This window comes from Ixodes scapularis, unplaced genomic scaffold, assembly GCF_016920785.2.
Source record: "Ixodes scapularis isolate PalLabHiFi unplaced genomic scaffold, ASM1692078v2 ptg003730l_1__unscaffolded, whole genome shotgun sequence".
Classification (NCBI taxonomy): domain Eukaryota; kingdom Metazoa; phylum Arthropoda; class Arachnida; order Ixodida; family Ixodidae; genus Ixodes; species Ixodes scapularis.
The window spans coordinates 83,492-102,641 of record NW_024610351.1 but is presented as its reverse complement, the minus strand read 5'-3'; the positions used below and the strand labels follow the sequence as shown (position 1 = coordinate 102,641).

Below are 19,150 nucleotides of genomic sequence, written 5' to 3'. Positions count from 1 at the left end.
TAAATGCACGTAAAAACTCCCACATGGATGTGAAAAAATAGTCCCATAAATGCACGTAAAAACTCCCATATGGATGTGAAAAAATAGTCCCATAAATGCACGTAAAAACTCCCATATGGATGTGAAAAAATAGTCCCATAAATGCGCGTAAAAACTCCCATATGGATGTGAAAAAATAGTCCCATAAATGCACGTAAAAACTCCCATATGGATGTGAAAAAATAGTCCCATAAGTGCACGTACAAACTCCCATATGGATGTGAAAGAATAGTCCCATAAATGCACGTAAAAACTCCCATATGGATGTTAAAGAATACTCCCGTGGATCCACGTAAGAACTCCCAGGTGGATGTAAAGGAACATTCCCGTGAGTCCACGTAAAAACTCCCATAAGGATGTGAAAGAATATTCCCTTGGATCCACATAGGAACACTCTGATGGAAGTAAATAAATACTCCCATTGATCCATGAACAGACTCCCGTACTGCTGGGAGTTCTGTACATACTCCCTTGCATCCCCCCAAAAACTCTGGCCTGCGTGGGAGTTCATTCTGAGCTCCCATCCTGCAGAGTATAAAAACCTCCCATAAGGGAATGCGCTACAGGACAAGCGATGTACTCCCATCTGGGTATATTTTCGTTTAGTGTGTGTCAGAATACACATTGGACACTTTTTTAGCGGCTCCGTTTCAAACTAACGCTACCGAAATATTTTGTTAAGGTTTTGCATTAAAATTATGTTTTTAACCCCTTCCGAATTTCAGTGACATAATTAGGACGCCTCGACAGGGGCGGTAATATATTCTCTGTTTATTTTCTCTATCTGAACGCAAACAAAAAGGTTTACGGCGTTGGCGGTTAGTGCTAACTAAATATTGGCGTTTACGCTATTATTATCATGCAACCATTCTATGACATCAGTAAGTTGGATAAGGCAGGAGGCAAAACAATATTTATGGCGCTGATGAGGAATTCTAAATAAAACCTGGGATTTTCGCTATCACGATCACGCAGGCATTGTCTGCTACTCAGGTCTGTTAATGTAAGAGGTAAAACGAACTTTACGAAGCTTATAATAAAAAAAAAAAACGGGCTTTCCACTATCATGATTCAGCAAGCATTGTCTGTCGCCCATGACTCTGCTCGGGCAGATTGTATTCTAAAACATGCATAACTGTATCACTCTTTATTACTTCAGTGAACTTGGGTACTACGGGAACACTTTGCATTCAGCTGACCAAACATTTGGTGTACAGTTCAGCGTCCTTTAAAGAATGTGTAAAACATCGTACAGGTAAGAACCTTTCTTTGAAACGAAAGTGTGTAATACTAACCAATACAGGTCTTGTTATCATCGGCTAAATTCAGTCCTGACGGGCATAAGCAGTACGCAGAACCATGAACGTTTTCACAAACATGGGAACATCCGAAGTTGCCATCACTGCATTCGTCAATATCTACAATTTGGAGCGAAAAAAAACATTAGTCACGCTATAAAACTATGCCAGGGCTGGAGAAAGGTGAGTTTTCAGACAAACACAGGATGATTTTAATACGAGGGCTGCTGTATTTATTAGAGCTCACCGACACACGACGCCCCGTTTTCGGCGAGCTTGAGTCCGGGGCTTGAACAAGAACACTTTTGTTTGTTGCCAGGCAGAGGAGTACACTGTTCCTGACACGGACCCTTTCCATTGTTGTACGAACATCCTCTGACGTCTAGAACAAATGATGTATGCTGCATTTGGAAGGCACTGGGACTGTCACCACGGTCTTATGTAAAGAACGGTCGCATACAGCCAATAAACTAAATCTTAAAGAGATGTTTTATACAAGACCGTCCGTTGATTCGCGGGGCGGAACATTGTGAAGTGAGGGAAAGGGTAAAAGCAAAGAAAAGCCGGTGCAATAAAGACTAAGGTCTGCGTAGAATGGCAATCTTGAGAACAAGCGGAGTGCGCTTTAAGCTTCAAGTTCCGTGCACTCTAATTGATTAACAGGGTAGGTCATCGGATAAAGTTAGACGTCCGTAAAATGGCAAACTTATTAGAGAAAAAAAAATAGAAATATGATTACTGCGCACTGTTTACCTCTGCACTTCTTTTTGTCTGCGGGATCTACCTCATATCCTTCGGAGCATATGCACACGTGCGATCCTAGCGTGTTGAAGCACTGATGCTGACAGCCTCCATTTTTGTTTCTGCACTCATTGATGTCTGAAACATAATAAAGCAAGCGGTGACGTATTGTAGATATTTTATTAGGGAGTTTACTTATGAAGGTGTCTATGATACTTTGATACGTCACGGCCCCTCTACCTCTTTGCCGGTAGGACGGGACCTGAGTTCAAGAACCTAGGTGGCTGCATTGTGAAATCTTTAGAACTTTAGGAGATCAGCCGGCACAAATTCGAACCACTCCCCCACTGTCGTGATAGAGGCAGCGGTAACATAGAATCTGATGCAGTGTCGAGCAAGATGCGACCGCAGCGCCGGCTTGCGGCCACTCCGGGACCAGAGCTCCGGTGACGAGGGATAGCACAAGTGAACGGAGAAGACGAAAGCGTTGCGCCGCCCTGCGGCTTTCTCGTGAACAGCGCTACAGGGGCAGAGATGTTTGGGTTGCGCCCTCGTACGGTTCCTGTTCTTGACGTCATGACTAGGATTCGCTTAACCTTACTAGATTACCTCTAGGGCTCTGGGCGTCGATTAAAGTTTTAACCCGATTAATCCCCACCCTTGAGTCGATTAATCGGTCGCGTTCATTTCCATGCATATTATTTCTAAATAGTCAAAATTAATATTTGTTTTCTGTTTTTGCATTTGCTGAATACGAGGTGCACTCTTAAAAAAAAGGTTACAGTTGTCACAACTTTTAGAGTAACTTGCTTGTCCCTGGGGTTCATCTCGAAACGTTAACAAAGTTACCCTTTCCGCTTGGGAGCAATTTTTACACCCTATGTCAGGGTGCACCTATGCTCCTTGGGGGACAACCTTATCCCTAATGGGGTGCAATAGCCTTTAAGGGCGTAATTTTACTTCCATTAAGAGGCAACAGAGCATACATTTGGTTCGAAGGTTTTACCCTTTTAAAGTGTGGCAGCGCATGCTGTAAGGGTGTAAATTCACCTCTTCTAAAGGGCAATAACAGTCAACCAGCTTACACCCTTTCTGGGGCTGCCTCAACGTATACCATAAATAATACTGATTGGGAAACTGCGGAAGCTGCCCATAAAAGCCTGCATACAAAAACTGGCCCCGCTCAGTATTCAAGAACCAAACAAAACGCCATCGCGTCGCCGCCATGTATCCCGCAGCGACCACTCAGCCAACTCCAAGGCTGCACGTATTCGTTCAATGAACAGGTGGCGCCTTCTCGCAGTAGCAAGAGCATCGTATACGGTAGCGTTCCCTGCTACTCTTCAATTTTTGGCTTTGATCGGCCATTTCGGCACCGAAACGTAAACACGTAGGTTGCCCACCCGTCTCCCAAGCGGACGATTGACGGGGTGAGCGGAGTAGCGCCCTCTGCGGGAGTTCTACAACTGAGCTCTTTGTATCGCCGTGACGTCACCAGTTGTGATCCTGGCTACTTATCACCAGCTGCGAAGGTAAGTTCGATGGTGTGCGCGCGCAAAAATGCACGGTGCGAGCTTGGGCTCATCACGTTCACAACCGCCGTCAAAGTTGATAGTATGACATCGCTCTCATTTACGTGGATGAAGGCAGAGTTAATTCCGCTTGAGACGTCATACGTTGCGTTTGGCCAGTTGTGGAAAGCCGACCACGCGCCAAAGAGAGCGCGCGCTTAGCAAAATCCCGGAGCTCGCTCGTTTAGTCCGTGCTGGAGTATACAGCGCGTGGCATGCGCTACTCTATGTTCGATCACGTGATGCGAGCCGCGGGAGTAACTCGGATACACTCTAGTCGAGCAAGACGTTCGGCTGGCACTCGTGTAGATCCAGTGAGGAGACGAGAGCTGCATCATCGTATGATTGGCACTCGCGTTATTCTTTTCCGTCGCTGGAGTGAGAGCCGGAAACGGTTAGAAACCAACCATATCACACATTCTGTGTTACAATACTGCCTTATTTTTTTATTCTAGTTTACTCTGCTTACCTACCGTAATATCCCGAGTCATCGCCCATCCCCGAGCCATCGCCCACCCCATTTTTTGGGCCAATATCGATTTCCGAAAAAACACCGAGTCATCGCCCACCCCTTCAAATATCCCAGAGCGGACTCTGCGATCCCGGAACACTCATCCTACCCGAATGACGCGGCCGCGGACCTTACAGTTGGAGGACGTCCGTGACAAAGTAAAACGAAGGAGGGAAAGACACTTCTTTTTGTTTACGCATTTCCTCCGTGAGCGACCCCAGAGTGGTCGTGTATCCGTGCGAAAAGAAAACGATGGAGATAACAAAATAAGAGTTTGTTAATGTAACCGCGGAGTGTTAGGTCAAAGTCTGTCTCCGCCGAAGTAAGGTCACCGCGAACCCGCTCCTTCTTCCCGCCCGTCGCGACCGCGGTTGTGCAATATTTTAGGCAAAGCCAACGCGTAAATAAAGCTTTGCTGGAACGCCCTACACAGACGTTTGCAGAGCGTCCCAACCGTGCATTGATAGCCCGCCGTGCACGGACGCACGTATGTACGCACCAAACAAGAAAGTTGCGCAAGAGCTTGCAATTGACAAGGCGCCCGACTTGGCCCGACGCCAAAGTATTTGCCAACGCCACCGCCGGCTTTCCCGCTTTCCCAGCATTGCTCTTGGTCGCTTCTTTGGTCCGCTCGCTCGCTCGCTCGTTGCGCCTGGTCGGTTTTTCTATTTTCTTGTAGACTTTTCTTTCTTTTTTTTACTAACTAGGAGAACATAGTGGTGACATTCTGTCACGAAACAAACGTTCGCGCTATATGCAGATCGGCGGTGTTTCTAGCGCGTATGCAAGCAACGGACTTCGCTATAGTAAAATATTCTTTCGTGAGCATTTTTTTCTATAAAACAATGAAACTAAATCGAGTTTTGAGTTTGATGTATCTCTTGTGCATCAGCGCTAGATACGCAGAGAAAAATAGGCGTTTTTTTCCGCTTTTTTTTAAGTGTTTGTGCTCACCCACCGAGACATGGCCCACCCCACTTTTTTAATGAATTTCAGGTGGTAGGGGGGTGGGCGATGACTCGGGATATTACGGTAAGCATATTTTTTTGTAGTGATAGAATCCTGAAGGACAAGAACATATAACTTTGCGACCATTCCATGTGCAGTTGTGGGAACAGCCTCCGTTGTTAACGTTGCAGGGATTTGAGGGTCTCTGTGTCACCTTCGCATCTGAGAAAACGCGAACACACAACGACTATCAACAGAATGCTCATACCAAGGTACAGCTACAAGCAACGCAAACTGTAATTCGGAGGGTCTCGTCATTACACGTAACCACGAAAATAATACATATCTGAAAAAAAGGCTGTCTTTTCGAACGATCTATGGCTATCAGTATATAGATAAGAGGTGGTCAGACGGACATATTCAAAGCGTCATACAAGGAACCATGTTAAATGAAGAGCAATAATAAAAAAGGGGAAGTGGCACTTCTTAAAATTGCTTTTCCTCTCAATTGGTGGCCATGGCGAATACAACTCATAAAGCCATTTGCCCAATGCACGTACATTTTCTTTCTATACTTCATTTTAATTTTTTTTAAAGGGAGGGGGGGGGGAGGGGGGAGGTTATGAGCGAGTAGCAAGCCAGACATAGGCCCCCGAAGAACCGCATGAAGCTCGCCAGCAGCAGTTTAGCCACTCCTGCTTTATATAATCTACGATACATTTTCCGTATACAGCATCTGCTCCCATCAGGCAGCCAAAATCCAGCAAATGTTTTTGAAGGGTACTGACGAGACCAAGAAAGTTATTTTCCGGCCAATCAGAAGAACATCACGGTTTAAACAATAGGCCAACTATTTTAAAGTTTGATATGATTGGGAGGAAAAGAAATGAAATGCAGAAGGCCGGCAATTTCATCCGAACCTATCTCTGATATCAGTGAAAAATGTGGTAGTACTTTGCATTATTGCTTAACATGTATAACTGTATCACTCTTTATTACTTCAGTGAACTTGGGTACTACGGGAACACTTTGCATTCAGCTGACCAAACATTTGGTGTACAGTTCAGCGTCCTTTAAGGAATGTGTAGAACATCGTACAGGTAAGAACCTTTCTTTGAAACGTAAGTGTGTAATACTAACCAATACAGGTCTTGTTATCATCGGCTAAATTCAGTCCTGACGGGCATAAGCAGTACGCAGAACCATGAACGTTTTCACAAACATGGGAACATCCGAAGTTGCCATCACTGCATTCGTCAATATCTACAATTTGGAGCGAAAACAAAAAAATTAGTCACGCTATAAAACTATGCCAGGGCTGGAGAAAGGTGAGTTTTCAGACACCCACAGGATGATTTTAATACGAGGGCTGCTGTATTTATTAGAGCTCACCGACACACGACGCCCCGTTTTCGGCGAGCTTGAGTCCCGGGCTTGAACAAGAACACTTTTGTTTTTTGCCAGGCAGAGGAGTACACTGTTCCTGACACGGACCCTTTCCATTGTTGTACGAACATCCTCTGACGTCTAGAACAAATGATGTATGCTGCCTTTGGAAGGCACTGGGACTGTCACCACGGTATTATGTAAAGAACGGTCGCATACAGCCAATAAACTAAATCTTAAAGAAATGTTTTATACACGACCGTTCGTTGATTCGCGGGGCGGAACATTGTGAAGTGAGGGAAAGGGTAAAAGCAAAGAAAAGCCGGTGCAATAAAGACTAAGGTCTGCGTAGAATGGCAATCTTGAGAACAAGCGGAGTGCGCTTTAAGCTTCAAGTTCCGTGCACTCTAATTGATTAACAGGGTAGGTCATCGGATAAAGTTAGACGGCCGTAAAATGGAAAATTCATTAGAGAAAAAAAAATAGAAATATGATTATTGCGCACTGTTTACCTCTGCACTTCTTTTTTCTACGGGATCTACCTCATATCCTTCGGAGCATATGCACACGTGCGATCCTAGCGTGTTGAAGCACTGATGCTGACAGCCTCCATTTTTATGTCTGCACTCATTGATGTCTGAAACAGAGTAAAGCAAGCGGTAACGTATTGTAGATATTTTAATCAGGAGTTTACTTATGAAGGTGTCTATGATACTCCGATGAGTCACGGCCCCTCTACCTCTTTGCCGGTAGGACGGGACCTGAGTTCAAGAACCTAGGTGGCTGCATTGTGAAATCTTTAGAACTTTAGGAGATCAGCCGGCACAAAATCTCCCCACTCCCCCACTGTCGTGGCAAAGGCAGCGGTAACATAGAATCTGATGCAGTGTCAAGCTAGATGCGACCGCAGCGCCGGCTTGCGGCCATTTATTTTAAAAACTCCGGTGTATTTCGATGGAACGTCTCACGACGAGGCTAAAAACGGTGATTATCGGTGAAAAAAAAAAAGCGGTTGATCACAGACAGAGGGTTCCAATTTAATTCACATAGTTCATACACTTGTACTCTAGGAAGCAACTATTTCTCACACTTGGTTATTATAATAGATGCAAGCATACTTTCTTGCTTGCATCTACACGCAAGGAACGTGCTGCCGTCATGGCAGCACGTTCCTTGCGGTTCGCAACCCGCAATCATGAAAACGCACGCTCCTGTACGACACGGACGTTGGCAGTGTCTTCCAGGAACCACAGCAACCTCTGAATACATGGCTTGCACCAACATCACTTGTCCAGACACAATGAGGAAAAGGCACGAGAGAGCCTACCCTCCACTAGTGTTAATTTTTCCACAAAAGGGGGCCATGGGAGACACAATAGGGGAAAGGCGTATGAGAGCTGAGCTTCCACTGCTTTCACTAGACGCTTTTGATTCCCAGAAAGGAGGGCAGACTGGCGTCACCTGCAAGCCATGTATAAACACTGGAAGAATGCAGGATCCACGAGATAACACGTTTGACGAACCTCTAGGGGGAAAGGGTTTCGCTAAATCGGAAACTAGCAACGACCGGTTTTTTTCGGTTTTAATCAGGGCGAAAATATCCAACCACCGGTGTTTTTCGGTTTTAACCGATTTTATATTTTCGTCACCGACGGATGTTTATCCGTGTTTTTCGGTTAAAACCGGAGAATGCACACCCTAGGCATAAGCATACCTCGGCGAAGTCACTCACGAACTCGCTCACTCACACTCACTCACGCTCACCGCGTCATGGTGAAGGGTTGTGAATGACTTCGTGAACTCGGACCAAGTCGTGATGTGAAGGGGATATGACTTCGTGAATGCGGAAGGAGTCGTGATGTGAATGGGCGTGACTCCGTGAACGCGAAAGAACTCGTGATGTGAAGGGGATGTGACTTCTTGAACGCGGAAGGAGTCGTGATGTGAACAGGCGTGACTCCGTGAACTCGGAAGAAGCCGTGATGTGAAGTGGATGTGACTTCGTGAACGCGGAACGAGTCGTGATGCGAAGGGGAGTGACTTCATGAACTCGGAAGGAGCCACGATGTGACGGGGAGTGACCTCGTGAACTCTGACGCACCCGTGATGCAGTGGTGAAGGACTTCGTGACTCTGGTGTATACGTGATGTGATGGTGAATGAATTCGTGAACTGAATTTGTGATGTGATGGGGAGTGAGTTCGTGAACTAGGAGTCAGGTCTCAGGAGATGTTGGTGTGGATTTGCTTGCGTGTGCGTACTCTTGGCGACTGATAGCCGACTTGACATTTGGTAGTGTCTGCATCATGTTGGTGCCCTTACACGCACAAACATGCTGTGGCGGTTAGTATAGAGTGTAGACGGAGCAGAAACTTGGAAGGAACTTCTGTTAGAGGCGAGAACGAGATTCGTAGGGGTGGTCTGGTAACGTTTGGGAGAAGCAACTGCAGGGGCGTTTGCTTTGGAGGACTTTGAGAGAGGATGTGACATTTTGCGTGTGCGACTGTGCGCGGCTTAAGCGCGAAATCGGAAATGGGGAGGGGACTGTGTATTGCAGACGAAGCGGCACCAGCGCTTCCCAGATGGGGATTGGGGGGGAGGTGGGGGGGATGTTTGGACCGGCACAGACTCAGCGGCGACTCCAACGAGTTTGGCGGGCCTCCGCTCTTCTGCCCCGATACTGCGGGCGTGCGTACCCGCGTCGCGTAGTACACGTGCAGCTTAGCGAACGTTAGGGGGGCTTTGTCTGTGCGCGGCAGACGTTTGAGCCTCCTGCATGGCCGTGGGGTTCCGTTTACGCAGCGCGGCTTGGCGGCTCCTCCTTTCGGTGTGTGTGTCATTGTGTATGGGGGGCCGGGCACGGTGTCGTTTTGCCACTGTGCTATTCTGCCACGGGAGGGTTTCTCTTCGCGTTGATTGCATCTGCGTGCGTCCGTGCGCCCATGTTTTTGTCTTTTGTAAGCGCGTGCGTGCGCGCACCCCTCAAGGAAACACAAATAAAACCGTCTTCCCGGAGCTTTTACGCGAGTACTGGTGTGACCCTAACCGAGTATACAATGTTTGTTTTCTCGCTCTCGCTTAATAATGCTTACAGATATTGTGATGCTGGTAATATGCGGCATACGCTCGTTTTTATCCGTCCACACGAAAAAGCGTGCGCCGGATTTGATCTGTTTCGGCCGCTTCCGGATTTTTTCAAACGCTATTTAGCATCTAAGATCTCGGGAAGGCTTGACTCTATTCTAGAAAAATCACGGAAGTTTACGGGCTTTATCCATATGCCAGAGAATTATGATAATTTTAAAAATGTGAGGAAGCAGCCGATTGGCATCACGGTTTGTCGCCCACGTTTCCTAACAAGCGCGCGGTCGTGTCCGTTGCAATAACAGGCAGAGAGAATTTTACGTGCTCTCAGGCGTTTAGGTGGGGGGCTTCGCTTGCTGTTGCCGATAATAGGTTTCATCACAGTCGTGCATATGCCTGAGTTCTTGAATTCTAGGAATACGAACAGAGTTCTTCGATCTCCGTTGAACGTGAATATTGACTAAAGAGGTTTTAGTTTCTGTTTATTTGAGCAAAAGTCAGCTACTGGCACGATACTTGTCTGTAAATGCCGGACCCCATCAGAAAATATGCGACGAACACGTGGCGAAACTCAATCCACTAAGCAGCCTAGCCTTACTCCGTGAACAGCGCTTCGGGCGCGAAGGCGGAGTACGAGTGTTCAAAGATTCTTGATAAAATGACTTAAATCTTTTCCAAGGGGGGAGACAGATAGTCCGTCCCCATTTCTGAATTTATCTATTTTTTTATGCTAGCTAGTTTTGCATACGAACCATATCGGCCACATTTTGCTAAAGTGCTTTTCATTTGAAATCGAGACCACTCTTCTTACATAAGCGCTTAGACATTTGTCTCCTCGTTATTTCTGAGCAAGTGACTCATTCAAAGGTCTGCTGAGTTTTTTTAACAGCGTCAGAGCGATACGAATGGCTCTCACTTCGATCGGAAGTGAGAGCCCATCACACAGGACCACAAGCAAACCGTGATTGCGTTGTCATCACCGTCATCCTTCTGTTGCAAGCAGGCTACCAATGAAAAACAAGGTGCGCGGTCGAGGTCGAAGTCAAATTCGAAGTAAGTGTTTATACGACGTGCAAGTAGGGATACCAACACGTGTCTTCCGCGCTTGCGAACGTTATCGTGACCCATTGAAAAGAAGTAAATACGAAGAATATCACAACAATCAGCGGGAAACATAAAGGGCGCGCACAGAACGCGCGAAGACGAGACAGAAAAGCGCGCGCCGTCATTGGTCAAAACGAGGTGTAAATAGCGGTACGTCAGAGCGTCTGAGGGGTAAACAAACACACGAGGTGCGCAAAGAGCTGAATAAGCCTCTTATTTTTAAAACATGGAAAACTATTGAACCGGGCTTGCCGCGTTCCTTTAAACTTTTTTCATGCACGTCGCTGTGCTGTTCTGGGGCACGTATCGTCGGTTCACTCAAAGAGCTTTTACTTTCCCACGCTCTTTAGAGCCTGGCATTGCACCTTTTTGTCAGATGAGCCGGCGATGTCCAGTTTTTCTGACAGGCTGTGTTCCCCGTCTAGAAGTGTGGACGAGCTGTTTACCCGTCCTCCCATCTTGCATTTCCCACCAGACCTTGTTTCAAAATGACCTTTCTTTTGTAACAAAAACAAAATTAAGAACCTGCCTCTATTCATCTCAAAGACTATGTTTGATGTTCGCTGAAGGCGTCCTCACTGGCTCTGTCTGCTTGAAGAAATCACCGGTTATCAAGGGGAGCTGAGGGAGCGAAGACGACCTCTGTTTCCCTTCCCTTCGAGGTTAGTTAGCTTGCTTCTCCTTGCTAACGTCGTCTTTAATTTCACTAGAAAAACGATAAACGGTAGGGAGTTCTTGTAGACGGTTTTTGTGCTCGGTAACGATACCCAATAACGATACTATGCATGCACAAAGACGACAGAGGAGTATCGGGTATTCTTATAGGAATTATTGGAACAACACACAAAACTCCCTAGTTTCTTAGACGTGTAAAGGAAGTATAAGCACTTACTTAATTCGTCCCCAACACGCTCGTTTGTAATTAGTGCTTTTGTGTTTCAAGCTTGGGGTAAGCTTTTGTGTTTCAAGCTTGAGGCAACCTGTAGGTACAAAGTTTGACCTTGCCAGGTGTAGGGAAAAGTTCGCTGTTCGGGTTTTTCCTTTTAAGTCCTTTGTCGACTCGTTATGACCTGTTCTTCTTTGTTACGGGTTACGTGTGGAGTCTGTCGGTTTTGGTTTTAAGGAGCCTTTTGGTTTTTGTTTTGAGGAGCATCTCTGTTACGCCCGAAGCGCCACCACCGCGCCGTGACGTAACAGAGATGAGTTCATGTATAGGCGAATATGTCGCCGAAATTATGTTCTGGCTATACACGAACCAACGAACTCATCTCTGTTACGTCACGGCGCGATGGTCACGCGTCGGGCGCACTTCCGGTCTGGGGCTGAAGGCGGAAGTCCCTATGTGAAACGTGTATTCTAGGGTTGTATTAAAAAAAAAAACCTGACAAAAACTTGCCTTCTCGTCAAAACGCCGCGACTGAGGCTGCACCAAAAGGGTCGAGAAAGGTTTGAAGATCAGTTTTCATGTGCTCGGTTCGTCCGAGAACGTGGATATGTGCCGTGAAAATGGAAAACCAGTCGCCGTCGGACCACGATTGCTTGGGCGGGAAGCAGTTTGGGTTAAATTCACGGATGCTTGTTGTCATCAGATTTATTTGTTTTGTTCCGTCATGAAAGCGGGAATACCGCCAAGTTGTTGGGACCGCCTGCATGCGGACGTTCAGTGCGTCTTCAAGATCGAACGGCCGCCTGATCGCTCGAACTGTCGTCTGCTCTTTCAAACGCTTCTGCTCGTCGTCTGCTCTTTTAGACGACACCGGCCCGTGGACCAAATGTTGGCCCGGTACTTGCGATAAGAAGTGAGTGCAGGCCTCAAAATACTTAAGTTTGAAAATTGGTAAGCAGGCTCGATGTAAACAGTGGATACAAGGAGATGTTGATCGCTGTTACCAGTGACCATCAACAACTTGTTATGCCTCATTCACTTGGTCCGATTCTGCTTGCGATTTTCAGTATCGATGTTGAACATCTCAGCTACGGTTCACGCTGTTGTAACCCGAGCGACGTCATGACTGAAAATTGCGACCGAAATTTCATCATGCGAATCAGGCTTTAGCGTACCCTCTGCGGCGTCCACGCGGAATGAATCGCCGCATGTCACATTATTCACGCGAAGTTTTGTGGTATAGCGAGCCTCAGTAATTTCGCTGAGGCTGCTCAAGTAGTCAGGCATTGCCCAGGAAGACGTAGAATCAACAATTCCAACGCAGAAACCTGCGTTGGACTCACACCACTGCCGACAACAACGCAATTCAATGGTTTGTTTATCGGCGACGCGGCGAGCTTCTTGCCCACACCCCATCGGTCATGCGCGGCGCCGGTGGCGTCGGCTAGGAGCGCTCCAGTTTGTTTGTAAACATGAGTTGGTGTATAAAATATAGTGGAAAAATGATGTGAAATGAGGTGCCATTGAGCACCACGTTTTACATGCTCACGTCACGTCATGTGAGTATAACGTTAGGAAATTCATTTTTAAAGGGGCAATGCAACGATTTTTGTATTTTGCGCAAATACCGCTTAGGACGGATCCCTGACGATAATGACCTGTAAATTACCCGTTCGTTTTTCACCACACACAATCGAAGTGGTAGAAAAAAATAAAAAAAAAACGAGCAAAGTTCACCCCTCAACTCGCAGCCAGAACAAGCGGCCACGTGATCTGGAGCCGATTATATGCCGCCAGTGTTGATCATAGCCACGCGCTGGGGTTGGCAAAGCACAGGACACGCGCTGCGTTCCAGACATTGTTATGGTTCGGCTGTTTTCGTCATTGCAGTGCTTGGACACAGGACATACCCGAATGCTTCTCGAGCTATCGATTATCACGAGCCCAAATCGAGTGTCCACGCCATGCTCGGGTCCAATCTATGAGCCGCATTCACATATCGTCACGGTACTGCTACCGCCCAGCTACGTTACCAGGTTTTGCGAAGGAGAGATTGAATGAAAACGCTCGGTTTTCTCCTTGAAATTACAGCGCAACAAAGGAGTTTCTTGGCCAGTGGTGTTGCGTGTGAGTATCCTTGAGAACCACTAGTGCCAGTAAGCTCGTGTAAAGTGAAAAACATTCCAATTGAATATCGTTGCACCGCCCCTTTAAGTCTAGATACTTTAGACCTTGTCATTCGCAGTTTTCTCCGTTGGTAGCAGCCGCCTGCATTACTGGTGTTCTCGCGGAAAGTGGCGCACTAGCTCCCAATCAATCGCACAGCGCGTGCCATCCTGACTGAAAGCAGTGTCAAGGGGTGAAACTAGAAGACCCTGTCCTTTAATAAAACGCTTCGTAGAGATTCCCGCTTCAAGAACTTGCGTCCCATCAAGTTTCCGAGTCTATTATATTCGCGAACACCGCCCCGTCGGACTTTAGCAAATGATTGACTCTTTGTCCAACAGATGTCTAGTCGAACTGTGGTAAAGTTTGAAGGTAGGCCAGTCGGTGCTGACACGTGTGACGTCACTGCTCCTCGCGCATACGCAGCACGGCTCGCCAGAAGCCACGCGAAACTGCTCAGCCTCGGCCAGTGTAGACTACGCTACAAAATAAACTCCTAAAAACACGCTCCGATTCTATTCAAACATGAACTCCGAAAACACAGTACGCTACATCTAATACGAGTCTATGCGCAGCCAAACCCCGGCGTAAAACAACGAGCGCGAGGCGCGCGTGAGTCGCGCGCCTCGCCTCGGTTTAAAGCTGAGAAAAGTAAAGCCCCTTGATAAAGGCCGTTTTTACAAGTACCGCCAACCATTGTTGTGAAAACGCGCGAGATACGTGCCGCGAGCGCGTGCTCCGCCGCCATTCGCTTCCAAAGGCCGCTCATTTCAGTGCTGCACCGCCATTTGCTTCCAGGGGCCGCTCGAGACATGGGCCTCGTGCGCTCGCGCATTTGACGCTACTTGCAAGACACGTAAACACATCAAGGGGCTTTAGAGAAAAGTGGAGTCGAGCGCCATCATTAGTTATCTCGACTGCATTTCGCTCAAAGTAGGTTGAGCGACACGAACACGCTCAGAAGTAAACATATTGCTTTGAGTTGAATGATCCAATGAGTGGTTTAATTAATGATGAGGTGTACTCTGACCAATGGGTTCGAATAAAACACAGATTTCATTGCTTCGGCAAGCTGCAAACCTCTTAAAGAGGCGACCTCTTTAAGAGGTTTTTCAGGCGAGGCACTTACTTTTTTTATTTATTTCTTTAACTGACATACCCTCAGGGCCATCAGCATTACAGAGGTGAGCGGGAGTTAGAAGAGAACAGAACAAAGCTGTACACTTTGGAGCTCAGTCTGAGCTGTATAGATTATTTACGGCAATTTTTAAACATATAGTAAGTGGCAATTGTGGCAACAGATGTGGGAAGGTAGTTCCAGTCCACTGAAAGTTTCGGGAATGGATGACTCTTGTTTTGGAATGTCTACTTCATATATATATATATATGATGAAATCCGTGACAAAATATTAGACGGGTGATTCAGCGGTCGGCTGTGAAGTACTGCGTTATTATGGTATCTCTTATGAAAGTGACATCAACGCGCTATTTTACGACGTAAAGTGAGGTAGGCAACGATAGGCTGGTTGCCATGGATCATAATTATTAAGATAAAATACACAGAACAATTTTGTACTGATCGAACGACGGTTTAGCGAGCGAAACCTGGCCCACGGCGTTTCATCGAATGCCACTTTAGGGAATGGCAGTGTTCATTTGACCGAATAGATAAAATGAAGGCCGCCGCTGTCCTGTTTTCGAGCTTGCCGAACCTTTGGCGATGGACGCTCGAACTTCAGTTCATATTATTTCCCCCAAACTATACCGAAGCACCCCTTGCTATCATTCTGAACAGACCGCCTGGCGCGGTCTGTTTGGATGCCCAGTTTGCCGCCCCTACAAATGCCTAAACGGTGACTCGCGTATGTGATCTCTATTCGCTAAACTCTAATGCGCTAAAACGTCTTCGTTCATATAATATGGACTCGTATTAATGTTTGTGAGATGTTTCACAAAAATCATGCACGCAGGTTCGTGTCTGTCTCTCCTTTTTGTCCCCTCGGCGAGCGGTCGTTGGCAAAAATATAAGCGCCTTCTTTCTTTTTTTCGTAGAAAAGACCGTCCGCAACAAAAGGTAAAAAAAAGGACAGGCCAGAAGGTTTTCAGGTGGGGTCCCCTCCACAATCACAACGCCGACAACCAGGCGAAGTCTAGGGAGCCTTCATGTGCGCTTTGCTAGAGTGATGCCACCCTTCGTAATACCGCTCGCCCACAAACCAGCAGCCATTTTGGTTCTGGGCCTCCGTGGGGCTAATAACTCTCCCGGAAACAAGCACCTTATCTCACAAGTTCGGAGCAGGGAAGTCAAGAAGCTGCTCGCTCTCCACAGCATGCGCGCTCGATGAAGAAAGCGCGAAACAAAACGAAAATAAAAGAAACGGGACAACAAAACTAAAACCAGAGGGAACAAGCTAAACAAAGAAAATGACAAGAGCAGGGTGCGTCGCCCGGCCCAGCCCAATACCCCCCCCCCCCCCCCACACACACACACACACACACACACTGACACACACATCTGGAGCAGTCAGCGCCGCTGCGAAAGAACTTCGAGGATGGCTGAGAGCCGGAGGCAGTGGCGGTGGCCGCGGCTGCAGGGGCCGACGCCGCTTTCCGTGACCTCGGTGACTCGGTGACTCGGTGACTCGGTGAATGGCTGTGACTCGGTGAATGACTGTGACTCGGTGAAGGGCCGTGAAGTCGAACCGGTCGAACGACTTCATGAACGGGATCAGTTCACGGACGTGAGGGGAACGACTTGCTGAACTCGATGAGCTCGTGATGGGACGGTGAGCGACTTCGTGAATTCAGAGTTGGCGGTGATGGGATGGGGAATGCTTCATGAACTCTGTCGGATTCGTGATGTGACGGTGAGCGACTTTGTGAATTCAGAGCTGGCGGTGATGAGATGGGGAATGCTTCATGAACTCTATAGGATTCGTGATGGGACGGTGAAGTACTTCGTGAACTTGACGGATTCGTGAAGTGACGGTGAATGACTTTGTGAGTTCAGAGATTGTGGTGACGTGATGGGGATGAGTTTGTTGTCCGGTTGAACTCCGTGATGTGAATGGCCGTGACTTTTGGACGTCGGTGTACTTTGTGATGTGAAGGGCCGTGAATATTAGACATCGGTGTACTCTGTGATGTGAAGGGCTGTGATGTTTGGACGTCGGTGTACTTTGTGATGTGAAAGGCCGTGACTTTTAGACGTCGGTGTACTCTGTGATGTGAAAAGCTGTGACTTTTGGACGTCGATGTACTTTGTGATGTGAAGGGCTGTGACTTTTGGATGTTGCTGTAATTAGTGATGTGATGGTGAGTGAGTGGGTTCGGAAATGCCGACCTATGGGCATAAGTGAACGGAGAAGACGAAAGCGTTGCGCCGCCCTGCGGCTTTCTCGTGAACAGCACTACAGGGGCAGAGATGTTTGGGTTGCGCCCTCGTACGGTTCCTGTTCTTGACGTCATGACTAGGATTCGCTTAACCTTACTAGATTACCTCTAGGGCTCTGGGCGTCGATTAAAAGTTTTAACCCGATTAATCCCCACCCTTTAGTCGATTAATCGGTCGCGTTCATTTCCATGCATATTATTTCTAAATAGTCAAAATTAATATTTGTTTTCTCTTTTTGCATTTGCTGAATACGAGGTGCACCCTCAAAAAAAAAGTGAAAGCCGTTTACAACTCCCTGTAACGCCGAATTGGAGCGCAGCTCTTGAGGAGGAGGAGTGAAGGGTACTGAGGGGAGGGTAGACCCCTCCTCCTTCTCCTCCTCCTCTCCTCATTCTTTAATATGCTCCGGGAGGGGGGGTGTCACGTGACCTCGGGGGGGGGGGGGGGGGGTGTCACGTGACTTCGGGGAGGGGGCCACGTGACCTCGGGGAGGCGTGACCTGGGGGTCACGTCGGGGTAACACCCGTTTTCGGGGTAACACCCGAAAAAAAAAAAGAAATGGCTGAAGGCTACAACGCTTCTGTGCTCCGATCTCTGAGCGATGTGGTTCTTCAGAATAGTGAACGCCAGGAGACATCTATCTGCTCGAATGAGCTTGCATATTTCGCTTCACGGACCTGCGCAGGTTCTCTGGTCCCCGGTCATTTCGTATCCCAGTGGACATTCGCAGTAATAACCACCATCGTAGTTGGTGCAGATATGACTGCAATTGTGGGTACCTTGAGTGCACTCATTCACATCTGAAAAGAAAAGATCCATTTGGGCATAAATCAAATTTCATAAGTATGGTGCCTGCTACAGCAAATGAAAAAAAATAGGTTCCAAATAAAATCAGGTGTAGCTCTAGAAACGACACAAATAATAGACAGAAGAGATGAGAACAAGTAAAATAAAAAAAGTCACCCATGTGCATCCCACGATTGGGAAAAAAAGTTTAAAACAAAGATCAATCACAAATTCACTAAACGATTTAGGCAAGAGCACTGATTCGTATTTGGAACAATACGTCAAGGGTACTCCGGAATGGAATACAATTCACGAATTATGGTCGGCACCTTTTTTAGTAGATAGTATACCATAACGTTCAAGGCGACAAATTGTGGCAGGTGAGGTAAGAAACAGTATTTATTATAAGAAAATACTCAAGCTCGCGACTATTTCGCTTGAACGAGTTCTTCGTTTAAAGGAGTTATGAGGCGTCAGGTCACGTGACTGTGGTACGGGACGTCAACCATGATGTCACGTTCGGACTCCAGAGCCAAGAGTGACGTTAAATTTTGTTTTTAATTACAATTTGAGAAAAGAATGGCAAGAACACACCCATAAATGTTTCGTTAAAATAAATAAAAACTCTTTTTAGTTTTTACCTTCGCACGTGAAGTTGTCATGGAGGGAGAGAGTGTACCCGGCTTTGCAAAAACAATCGTAGCTTCCGATCGTATTCGAGCAGATCTGGTTGCATACATGCGGCGTCTCGGTGCATTCGTCGACGTCTGCAGTCAGCAAGTGGGTTTGAGTGATGAATTCACAGTCGAGCATATGGTAAATCGACCTTTTCCAAAGGTACATCAAGCAACACTGGTGGTCACCATGTTTTGGGGTCCTTTAAGACTTAGGCTAGGTGGCGCAAGCTACCGCCCGTTAAAAAGGGTACAGCCATTAACATCCATCCCTCCATCCATTGGCATCGCTCCCTACGTGAAATGCGTGATTGGATCCGAATTTACGCCTTGCGCTGAAACGGCCCTCTTGTCCCATGCATGCTAAAAGTGAATGACCGAAATATGGCGGCCTCACAGAATCGACGCCGCAGCTAATTGAGGGCGCACATTTTTTAAAAGGGCTCCTTGGATGAAACTGGTTCGGCTATGCTTAGTACGAACTTAGGTAAAATATTTAAGATTTAAGAGGACAGAAAGAATGAGACCCAAGAAACCAGACGGGCTTTCTATCACCAATGTAT

The 19,150-nt window shown here is 47.0% G+C and overlaps 1 protein-coding gene across 1 annotated transcript in view; it reads right to left on the bottom strand.

Moving 5' to 3' along the window:
- The window catches only part of LOC115309350 (fibulin-1), a gene marked incomplete at its 3' end in the record, with an annotated part of 75,180 nt that overhangs the window by 55,300 nt on the left and 730 nt on the right, over window positions 1-19,150 (bottom strand). The window contains exons 3-4 of the mRNA XM_042288434.1: window positions 18,555-18,680; window positions 17,805-17,927 (exon numbers count right to left, since the gene is read on the bottom strand). Coding sequence (XP_042144368.1) covers window positions 17,805-17,927; window positions 18,555-18,680 — 249 coding nt within the window. The remainder of the gene's footprint in view (window positions 1-17,804; window positions 17,928-18,554; window positions 18,681-19,150) is intronic.